Here is an 11,985-nt window from a genome sequence, read left to right on the forward strand (position 1 = left end):
CAAAGGTTTCTCCACCTCAAGCTGATAGGAAGGAAAAGGATTGTAATTTCTACATTTTGGGGTTCAAAAATGGGCTCTGGAGGCTTATAGTGTGGTAATATTTGAAATTCAGTTTCCATCACATCATGGTTCCCCTAGAAAATCAGATCCTACTCTTCTTCCATGAGAACTAGAGGCCTCCCCTGGGAACTGCCAGGGAAAAGGAAGCACTATGCCCCAAACCTGGTGCTCTGGAGGAGGGGGTGTCAACTAGAAGCTTCTTTGGGGGCTGAAAGGGTGTCTCCTAAGAATCTGACATGTCTCAGTGCTGAGACCCTTGTATTACGCAAATTCTCTATCTGTTCATTTTCCACATGCAGCCCAACCCAACACCCTTTCCTTCCGCAAACATTTTAAGTTGTCCCTCATATAAGTACACAAATTCCTTTTGTAATAACAGTGAAACTGTGCTGTACTAGATACACAAGTCAAGGTGCTGGAGGCTCACCTGTGTAATCCTAACTACTGCACACGCTGACACTGAGAAGACTGCAGATAAAGCCAGCCTGGGCAGACTCCATGTCCAACTCAGTAGAAACTCAGGCCTAGAGGTGTGAGTCTACTTGTAGAACACCAGTGAGAAACACGCCCACAGTCCAGAGAAAGGGAAAGAGGGGGGCCTGAGGTGGAGAAGGAATACGGACAGAGAGACAGAGAGACAAACAGCGGGACAAGCATACATACGTAAAGACAGAGCGACAAAGAGACAAAGTCAGGAGAAAGGATTGAGTGAGAAGGAATGGAATAGGGAGAAGAGATTGATTAGAGGGAGGAGAGGAGAAGAAGAATGGGAGTGTAAGAAAGGAGAGATTAGAGACAGTAGAGGGGAGAAGGGCCCAAGGAAAGGCCACAGATGGAAAAGGAGACTGAGAAAGAGAAAAGAAGAGAGTTCAAGCCAGCACACTCCCAAATGCATACACACAACAAACAAAAAGACAATAAAAAAGCATTGAGAAATCATGGAAATTAATAGTACTTTCCTCCCCAAACGCCCTATTCACTGAACACTGTTCCGTGAGGAGTTCAGTATTTCTTACATTCCTCCTCAGCTCTCTTTCAGCATCAGTATCAACCATGTCTTATACCATGTCTTAAAACTTAAAATATGCAAAGCATGCATATTTAGACCTTATTGCTCTTCTCACCAGAAACCCATCTCATACTTTGAGAATAGCATTGCTCCCCAAATACCCCTGAGCATTACCACTGATCTACCAGGAGCCCCAGCCCTCCTCTTGCCTCTAATCTCATCAGTCTACTCTGCAGGTTCAGCCTCCTGACGCAGTGTACACATAGAAAAGGCCAGGTTTGCCCAACTCCTCCCCATCACATACTTCTCACCCAAAGGCAGCATCAATCCTCAGCACTGCCTCTGTGTGCAATTCTAACGCCCCGGGTGCACCAATACAAATATTGTGGTGTGAAGGCTCATATGCAACCTTAACCAATTTTGGTTCTTGTCAGAAGGCAGTCATCCCAGGCAGGGTCCATCCACGGGTGTGGTCCATGTGCAACCAAAGTCCATCCAGGCCCCGTCCTTCCATAGGCCCCAGTTTATCTCCATGATTCCTCAGGTCTCCTGTTCCTTGAACTCCTATAGCTGAAAGGAAAGAAATATATTTTAATTCATATACTTTGTGATTCCCAAAATGGTCTCTTGATATTCATAATGTTCAAATATTGAAAACTTGGCTCCCATAGCATTCTTGATTCCATAAGGAGAAAAATTGGGCTCTGCTATTCTTCCATGAGGCCTAAAGTCTTTACCGGGAAATGGAAGCACCAGGCCCAAGCTGGGTGCTCTGGGAAAGGGGGTGTCATCTGGGGGCTCTCTGGGGACTCACAGAGTCTCTACTAAGACTCTGACACCTCTCAGTGCACTTATATAGTGCACAAGTCGTCCTTCCCTGTCCATTTACACCAACCCATCACCCCCTTCTTTCCACAACCATTTATAAAGTGACTCTGTCACAGCTGTCCCTCACATAAATACACAAATCCCCTTTCAAAATAGAGAAACCAACCTTTGCCACACCAGATTAACAAAGCCAATTGCATTCTCTGATGCTGTAGGCTCTTGTGTGTAATCCAACCTATCTCCCATGTTGACACCTTGAAGACTGCATTTACAGCAAGGCTGGGAAGACTCCATTCTCAATTAACTAGAGAAATGAAAGCCTGGAAGTGTAACTCAAGCAGGAGAGAACCAGACATATCCATGGAAACTCAGAGAGAGAAAAAAGAGAAAGACAGAAAGGGTGAAAGGGAAAGAGGAAGAAAGGGAGAAGTGTAGAGAGAGCGAAGAAGTGAGGGAGTGAGGGAGGGAGAGACAGATTCAAGAGCCGGAAGAGAGGGAGAGGGAATGGTAGAGGGTAGTAGAACAAGGAGAGGAACAGGAGAATTAGAGTAGGAGTAGTTATGGGAGGAATGAAAACAAAGGAAGAGAAATGGAGAGTGGGAGCAGGGGAAGGTGAGAAAAGTGGAGAGAGGACAGAGAAGGCAAAGGATACAGAGCATAGGACAAAAAGCGCTGAGGTGTAGCAGCACACACTCACATACATACAACAAACAAAGGGAAAAAATAAAAGAATAGCGATTGAGAAATCTTACAAATCATCAGTTAATTCCTTCCCACCCACTTTCTTCACTGAAGAATGGCCCATGTGCAATTCAGGATTCCCCAGCTTCCATGTGAACCTGCCTCCTGTCATTTCTCCTTTATATTTATGTCCACCCTGTCATTTACCCCGTACCCATCTTTTCCCTCTTGTAGCCCTTATTGGGTCTCTCACCAGAATCCCATTTTGTTCTTTCAGGGGAGATCTGCTCCCGAATAGCCCTGAGCTGGACCACTGATCCAAAGGAGCTCGGGCCCACCTCCAGCAAAAAATCTCATCAGTCTGCTCTGCAGGCTCAGCCTCCTGACATCAGTGCACACATAGCAAAAGCCAGGTGTTGGGGCTGGGAAGGTGGCTCAGTGGTAGAGTGCTTGCCTTGCATGCATGAGTCCCTGGGTTCGATTCCTCAGCATCGTATAAACAGAAAAAAAATGCCGGAAGTCAGGCTGTGGCCCAAGTGGTAGAGCACTAGCCTTGAGCTGAAGAGCTGAGGGACAGTGCCCAGGCCCAGACTTCAGGCCCCATGACGGGAACCCGTCACCCCCAAGAAAAAAAAGTGTCAGGTGTGCCCAAATCCTCCCCAGCACACACTTGTCACCCAAGGGCAGACAGCATCAGCCTGCACCACTCCCTCTCTGTGGAAATCTCATGGCTCTGGCTAAACCAACACAAATAACCCAGTGGTGGAGGTCATATCCAATCTTACTGAATTTTCGCTCCTGTCCAGATGCAGTCATCCCAGGCAGGGTCCATCCACAGGCACCACTGTATCTTCATGCTTTCTTAGATCTCATGCTCATTCACAGGTTTCTCTGATTGGGAGAAAATGTATTTAATCCATATATATTTTTCATTCAATAATGGACTCTGGATGTTCAGAATGTTCTCAGATTTGACACTCTGCTCCCCTGGCAATCTGATTTACTAACCGGAAAACTTGGGCTCTGCTCTTCTTCCATGAGGCCTAAATTCTTCACCTGGGGACTGCTAGGGGAAAGGAAGCACCCTGCCCAAAGCCTGGTGTTCTTGGGAAGCGGTGTCAGTAGGGGGACTCCCTGTGGATGAACAGGTTCTCTACAATACCTCTCACTCCTTTCAAGTTGTCTCTCACACATCTGTCCAGCAGATAAGTACACAAATCCCTGTGCTACACCAGATTAACAAGGTCAGAAACATGGCTGATGGTGGTGGATCATGCTTGTAATCATTGTTCTTCCAGAAGCTGACACCAGAAGATCAGAATTTAAACCAGCCTGGGCACACTCCATCTTCAATTAAGTAGAAAAATGCTGGCTTAGAGGTGTGACTTAAGTGATAGAGCGAGAGCTATGAACATGCCAACTCAAAGAGAAAGATCTAGAGAGGCAGGAGAGAAAAAGACAGATTCATGAGGACAGTGGAAGGGAGAGAGAATAGAAGAGGAAGAGAAGAGGAGAGAGAAGAGGGAAAGGGGAAGAAGAGGAGGAGAGGAATGGCTTGGAGGGAAGTGAGCTGGAAAGGGGAAGAGACAGGAAATAGGGAGAAAGAAGAGACAGAAAAGGAGACAGAGAAAATCACTCAGTTCAAGTGCCAGTACTAGCACACACTCACAAACACATGCACACAACCACAAAAAAAACCCAAAGAAAATAAAATCAAAAGAATGACACAACATGGAAATCAACAGTACTTCCCTGCCCACCCTTCTTCACTACAGATGGTTCCATGTAGAATGCAAGAGACCTTAGCTTCCTCCTCTCAGCTCTCCTTCAGCATCAGTGTCAACCCTGTCTCTCAGCAAGGTGCCTATTATTTGCCCAATTTTGGCCCTCATTGCTTCACTCACCAGATTCCCCTCTCATTCTTGCAGCTGAGTTCTGTTCCCCAAATGCCCCTGAGCTGCACTACTGATCCCACGGGAGGGAGCGCCAGCCCACCTCCTGCTGCAAATCGCATCAGTTTGTCTTGCAGCTGCAATCTCCTGGCCCCAGTGCACAGATAGCAAAGGCCAGGCGTGCCCAAGTGCTCCCCACCGCTCATCACCTGAAAGCAGCACCAGCCCTCAGCATTGCCTCCGTGTGGATTTCTAATATCCCAGCTGAACCAACACACATAACCCAATGGTGGAGGTTCATATCCTATCTTACCAAATTTCTGTTCATGTGGGAACACAGTCTACCCAGGCAGGGTCCATCTTCAGGTAAAGCCCATCCAGGCCCTGTCCATCGCAACTACTTATAAGCAGAAGGCCACAAGCAACTAATATTCTCCACACTTTCTCAGGTCTCTTGCTCCTTCAGAGATCACTCTCACTCTGGTGAATGGAAAGAAAAAAATGCTTTAATCCATATACTTTGTAATACCAGAAATTGACTCTGGATGTTAAAAATGTTCTGATATTTGAAACTCAGCTTCCTTCCCTCCATGATTCCCATAGGAAAAAATCAGGCCCTCCTATTCTTCCATGAGACCTGGATTCTTCCCTTGGGAACTACCAGGGCAAACACCATCCCCAAAGTCTATGCTCTGGGGAAGCAGGTTCAGCTGGGGCCTCTTTGGGAGTCTCACAAGGTCTCTACTAAGAACCGGACACCTCTCAGTGTTGACACCCTTGCACTGTGGAAATGTAATTCTCTACCTATTCATTCTACACACTAGCCCACCATACCCTTCCTTTCTAAACACTTGTGAGGTGTCCCTCACACAGCTATCCCTCACATGAGCATACCAATCCCTTTTGAAACAACAGACTAACCAACCTGTGCTCTACCAGATTCACAACGTCCAAAGAACTGCCAGGTACTGGAGGCTCATGTGTGTAATCCAAACTATTCTAGTAGTTGACACTGGGAAGACTGCAGACAAAGCCAGCCTGTGTAGACTCCACTTATTGCAACCAGAAAAATTCAGGACTAAAGGTGTGACTACAGAGGTAGATCACCAGCCAGAAACATGTAAACTGAAAGAGAAAATGAGAGCGAGAGACTGAGGCAGACAGACAGACAGACAGACAGAGAGGGAGGGAGGGAGAGAGAGACAGAATCAGTGGAAAGAGACAGAGACAGATTCATGAGGAAGAAAAGAGTGAGATGGAATGGGAAAGGGAGAAGAGGGGAAACATCAGAAGGGAAGGAGAAGAGGAAAATGTGAGGGAGTAGGAATGAAGAGAAATTGTAGAGGGGGGAGAGCAAAGAAAGTCCAGGACGAAAAGGAGACTCGGAGAGAAAACCAGACAAGTATAGGGTTCAAGCCATTATACCACCACATGCTCACAAATGGATCCAATAATAAACAAAAAGAAAGACAATAAAGAAAAAGCATGGAGACATCATGGAAATTCACAGTACTTCCCTCCCCACCCACCCTCTTCAGTGAACTCTGGTCCATGTGGAGTTCAGGACTGTTAGCTTCCTCCTCTCACCTCTCCTTCAGCATCAGTTTCAACCCTGTCCATCACCAAGATGCCTGTCCTATGACCACTTTGGCCCTCACTGCTTCTCTCACCAGAAACTCATCTCATTCTTTGAGAAGAGCTCTGGTCCCTAAATAACCCTGAGCTGCACCACTGGTCCACCAAGAGCCGCAGCCTTCCTTCTGCAAATCTCATCATTATGCAGTGCAGGCTCAGCCCTCTGAGCCCAGTCCCCCCCCATAGCAAAGGCCAGCTGTGCCCAACTCTCCCCATCCCACACTTGTTACTTAAGGGCAGCATCAGCCCTCAGCACTGCCTCTGTGTGAATCTAATGACCTGGCTGAATCAAAACAAATTTCACAGTGGAGAAGGCTCACATCCAATCTCACTGGATTTCTGTGGAAATGCAGTCAGCCCAGGCAGGGTCCATCCACAGGCACCATTATATAGCCATGCTTTCTCGGGTCTCCTGTTCCTTCACATAATTCACCACCTGTAGCTGAAAGCAAGAGAATATATTTTAACTCGTACACTTTGTGATTCCAAAAACGGACTTTTGCTGCTTCTCCCTGCAGAAAATTAGGGTTTACTTTTCCATGAGTCCTACAGTTTCTCCCAGGAAACTGCCAGGGGAAAGGAAGCATCATGCCCAAAGCCTGATGCTCTCGCGAAGGGGGTGTCAGCTGGGGGCTTCCCAGGAAACTCCTGGAATCTCTAGAAAGATATGACAACACTCAGTGCTGACCCTTTGTGCAGTACACATGTTCCTCCCTCCCTGTCCATTTGCACACCAGGCCACCACCCCCTTCCTTCCACACCATTTGTAAGGTGTCCCTCACACAGCTGTCCCTTACAGAAGTACACAAAACCCTTTCAAATAACAGAGAAGCCAACCTGTGCTACACCAGACTAACAAAGCCTAATGTGTTGCCTGATGCTGGAGGCTCTTGCCTGTAATCCTAGCTATCCCACAAGTTCACCTGCAACATTACACATACAGCACTTTGGAAAATTCCTTCCTCAATTAACTAGAGAAATGAAAGCCTGGAGGTATGGCTCAAGTGGGAGGGAACTAGTTATGACCATGTAAAATGAAAGAGATGAAGAGAGACAGAGAGAGGAGAGACAGAGAAACAGACATTGTGAGAGACTGATTCAAGAGCAGGAAGAGAGGAAGACAGAATGGAACAGGAAGATTCATGAGGAGGGAATAGGAAGAGAAGAAGAGGGAGAAGAATGAAAGGGGAAGAATAGGAGGAATGTAAGAGGGAGAAAGAAAATTAGGGAAGGTAGTTGGGCTGGGGTGGAGAGGTGAGAAGGGGAGGATGAGAAGAGACAGAAAGAGAGAAAAGCACTGACTTCAAGCCCCACGATCAGTACACATGCAAAACACATACATACAACAAACCAACATGAGGAACGAAAAGAAAAAGCATGGAGAAATCAAGGAAATTCAGAGAACTTCCCTCCCCACCCACTCTCTTCACTGAATACTGGTCCATGTGGAGTTCAGGATTCCTCAGCTCCTCTCCTGACCGTCCTCTCTGAGTTGTCATACAGCATCAGTGTCAGTCCTTTCTTTCAATAAGGTGCTCATCCTTTACCCTCTTTTGGCCCTCTTTGTTTCTCTCACCACAATCCCATCTCATTCTTTAAGGGGAGATTTGCTTCCCAAATGGCCCTGAGTTGGCTCTGATTCACCCAGGTCACTTCCTTCCACAAACGTCATCAGTCTACTCTGAAGGCTCAGCTTCTTGACCCATAGCAAAGGCCATGTGGACCCAACTCCTCCCCATCACTCCCTTGTAACCCCCCGAAGCTGAACCAACACATATGACCCAGTGGTGGAGGGTCACATCCAATCTTACCCAGTTTCTGCTCATATTCAGAAACAGTCAGCCCAGTCAGGGTCCATCCACAGACAAAGTCCACCCAGGCGTCCATCCACAGGCACCACTATATCTCCATACTTTCTCAGCAATCATACTCCTTCACAGGTTTCTCCACCTCTCCCTTCAAGGAAGGAATATTATTCTTTTTTTTATTTGTGAACATACTGTACAGAGGGGTTACAATTACATGGGCAGGATAATGCGTACATTTCTTACCAAGCATTGCAGCCTCCTCCTTTGTTTACCTTTCACATCCCTTCCCAGCCTCCCCCCCCCCCCCCAGTCCCAATCCTTCCCCCCCCCCCCCGACGTTGTAAAGCTCGTTATGGACATGACAACTTGTACTTCTCATTGTTGCCACAGGTCCACCTGTATCCTTAAACAACTGGTTTTCCCCCATCGCCTCCACAAGTTATACTGACATCAAATATAGTGAAAGCAGGGGTTATACTGTGGGGGAGGGACATACAAAGCAACAAAGAGATAATCTTATAAATGCATTAGAAACACATGCATGAAAGAAAAATACATTAAGATACATACCTAAGGGTTCATTTTCCTAACATCACATTATCTGACCTTTTCCGCTTGACTCATACATATACTAGCTATTGCAAATAAGGGAAACCATGGGGCCTATGTCTCTTTGGGCCTGGCTTACTTCGCTTAATATAATTTTTTCCAAGTCTTAAGGAAGGAATATTATTCTACTTCATATACTTGGCCAGTCTAAACAGTGGCTCTGGTTGGTCAGACTGTTCTCTTATTTGAAACTAACCCAGCCTTCTGCTTCCCCTTAGAGAAAATGGGGACTCATGGGAGGAGTTGCAATTCAAAACAACCTGTCTAGGTAATAGGGTCTCTTTGATAGAGACAAATAAACAACTCTGAAAGAAGAGATTCTTAGATGATGGTTTTATGTTGGGATAATGAGATTTAGAGAGAAATTACACACGCAGGAAAGTGCATTGAAATGGAGGAAAGTAAGGGGAGAAACCATTGAAAGTGAATGGGGTGAATGGAGACAGGTACCTCTCCATTCCCAGTGAAGATTTGCCTTTATGCTCCAACCCAGCCAGGGTAACTAGTGTGCTCACTAGTTGTACCCACTCACCTAGAGACTGCGGAAGGAGAAGCAGAGTTAGGATGCTTCCTGCCCCTCACATGCATGGATTTGTATACCACCAAACTCAAGGGCCTCACCTTCAACTGAAATAATCAATAAACTAGCAAGTAGGGACACAAGCAACCTACCTGGAAGGTGAGATGATGACCTGCTGCAGAATTTGGGACAAAAACACCTTAGTGTTCAGGGCACAAATGGGAAAGGTTGTTCAAGGAAGTGACAATACTCTTAAGTAAGGGATTGATGTGGAAATGCCCAGCTCAGAAGGTACAGGCAGCTTGAGGCCACCTTTCAGCTTACCTTTCAGCATTGGAAAGCTTTGGTGATGTCAGCTGTCCTTTCTCCAGAATGAATCCCTGCTGGTGAATCACACAACCTGGCCATGCTGGCCTGAGACCTCCGCAGGGTGGACTTCCTGCACGACTCCTTCCCCACTTGCAGCTCTTCAATTGCACACCTCTCTGCTTTTCCACACCCCAGATAGAGTCACCCTGAAGGTCTGAGTCTGGTGGGTATCTTTCAATTTTGCTGTTTCAGAGTTCTGTACCTCTTTCTCTGGGCCAGCTTTACTCTCAATCTGTGGATATTACTTTGGGGGCATTCACGACTTGCAGCTCTTCAATTGCACACCTCTCTGCTTTTCCACACCCCAGGATAGAGTCACCCCGAAGGTCTGAGTCTGGTGGGTGGTTTTCAATTTTTTGCAGTTTCAGAGTTCTGTACCCCTTTTTCTGGGACAGATTTATGCTCAATCTGTGGACATTACTCTGGGGCCTTTACGCAGCAGCAGATCCTTCGAATACTGACTATCCTGTTAGCCACCCTCCTCCAGCCCTGTCTAATGTTCCACCTGGGGGCTATGGCCTCCCCCTGAGGATGCCCAGAGGGAAGAGCATTTTCCACTGAGTGGAAACTGTCTAGTGTGCCCGACCAGCTAAAAGAATCCGGGCCCCAAATGAAGCTGGAACTGGAGCTCTGCAGGGTGTAGAGCAGAAGGACAGGCAGACTGGCACTTCGTGTTCTCTTCAGAGGGAACTGAAATTCTGAGGGCAAGCTGAAGGCATTAGATGGTGCAGAAAAGGTGGCATTTTTTCGTGCAGGGAGAGGGCTGGTGGGATTGTCCTCAGGAGTTGGGCATGGTGGATTAGGCAAAGGCATCGTTTTTGGTTCTACACTGCTGGCATTCTCCTTGAAGTGTTCCTGCATGAGCAGGTAGGTGCCCATGGCTTCATTGAATTCTCGGCCCTGGATTGCCTTTTCAATGCCAACTACACTGTACCCCATGTCGCACACGACTGTGACAATAATGGGGTCCAGCTTGCTGGGCAGTGGCTCATCAGGAAGCAGGCCAAATCCCACACCTAGAGCCAGCCATGGGTGCTGCATTATTTTCTTAATAGCAGGCCTCTGATTGAAGTGCACAGTCAGCAGTTTAGAAAGGAGATCACGGCCCATTGCAGATAGGTAAAGGGGACCGGTGTACCTGGCCTCTAGGATTTTGTTCTCTATCTGAATCATCTTATTCCCCTCAAATGGGAACTTTCCTGTTGTCATCATATATAAAAGGATGCCCAAGTCCCAAGTGTCCACCTTGTACCCATCGAACATGTTGTATAGGAACACTTCAGGAGGGCGGAATATCAAGGCTCCACAAACCCCCTTTACCAACTGCCCTGGGGTCACCCTGATGCTAAGGCCAAAATCACTGACCTTGACATTGTGATTGGTGTCCAACAGCACGTTGTCGGCCTTCAGGTCTAGGTGTACAATACCGTTCTCATGAAGGTACCGAACGGCACTCGTGATCTGCCTGAACAACCTCTTGGCTTCAAACTCGAAGAGGCGGCTGCAAGGGGATTTATTGATATACTCCCAGAGATGGCCCCAAGTGGCCAGCTCAGTGACCAGGTACACACAGTGTTCATCCTCCGTCACCTGGAACAATCGGATGATGTGTGGGTGATGTACACTCTTCACAATGTCCACCTCATTTTCTAGATCATGGCTTCTCAGCTCTTTCTTGGAGAGAACTTTGACTGCCACTGTGGTGTCTGTGAGGCGGTGATGGGCCAGCTTTACACAGCCAAAGCTGCCGTAACCAATGATCTCTCTTATGTTGTACTGTCCAATGACAGTATTCTTCTCTTCCCTGGGAGAGGCCATATTGCAGGTGGGATGGCAAGTGATCAAGATTAAGAATTATCTAAGATAATCTAAATAGAGTTAGTAACTAATAAATCTTAAAAGGAAACTACCAACGAACAAGTAAATACAAGCCCCTTGCCCCCGACAAGTAAATGAAATCCCCAAACCCAAACAACAAAACCACCACCCCCCACACCCAAAGAAAGCAGCCAAGTAGCTCTAAGTTAGTCCAGCAGGTCACCAAGTAAAAGCTCCCAGCGCTGTAACTGACAAAGCTGGAGAGCAGCTGCCTCTTATATACCCTGCTGGGCAGGCCTCACAATGCCCTGTGATGTCAGGGGCAGATGGACCAATCAAAAGTCAGGCCATTGACATCAGCGAGGAAGTGGACCAATCAGAGCCCAGTGCACACCCACTGGCAGTTAGGTACTTGGACCAGGAAGACCCTGGTTGCCAAGGACAATGGGCACATGGCAGGATGCTCTTCCTGCTGCCATGAGGACATTGGCCAGTGGCCCTCATCTTTCTTGGGGGTTGGGCATCCTAGGATGGCTCCTGGGAGGAAATCACCCACTGGGCTCTTGATGAGACAATCCAGAGAGCGAGACAATCCTTGCAGGCACCATAAGAAGTGAACAAAACAAGTTTATTTACGCTATTAACACCAGAAAGGTCTCTTGAGACTACCTTGTCCTGGGCTAGATACCCAGAACCAAGAGCAGCCTCAGCCACCAAACCTCCAAACCTCCAGTAGGCAGTTCTGACCCTCCAACC

At 47.3% G+C, this 11,985-nt stretch overlaps 1 protein-coding gene across 1 annotated transcript; it reads right to left on the bottom strand.

Moving 5' to 3' along the window:
* Positions 1–9,828: 9,828 nt before the first annotated feature.
* On the bottom strand, positions 9,829–11,229 carry LOC105998937 (sperm motility kinase 3-like). The gene has a single exon (XM_013033793.1). The coding sequence runs from the start codon at positions 11,227–11,229 to the stop codon at positions 9,829–9,831; it is 1,401 nt and encodes a 466-aa protein (XP_012889247.1).
* Positions 11,230–11,985: the final 756 nt, after the last annotated feature.

The sequence above is a fragment of the Dipodomys ordii genome, unplaced genomic scaffold, assembly GCF_000151885.1.
Source record: "Dipodomys ordii isolate 6190 unplaced genomic scaffold, Dord_2.0 Scaffold177, whole genome shotgun sequence".
NCBI classification, from domain to species: Eukaryota; Metazoa; Chordata; class Mammalia; order Rodentia; family Heteromyidae; genus Dipodomys; species Dipodomys ordii.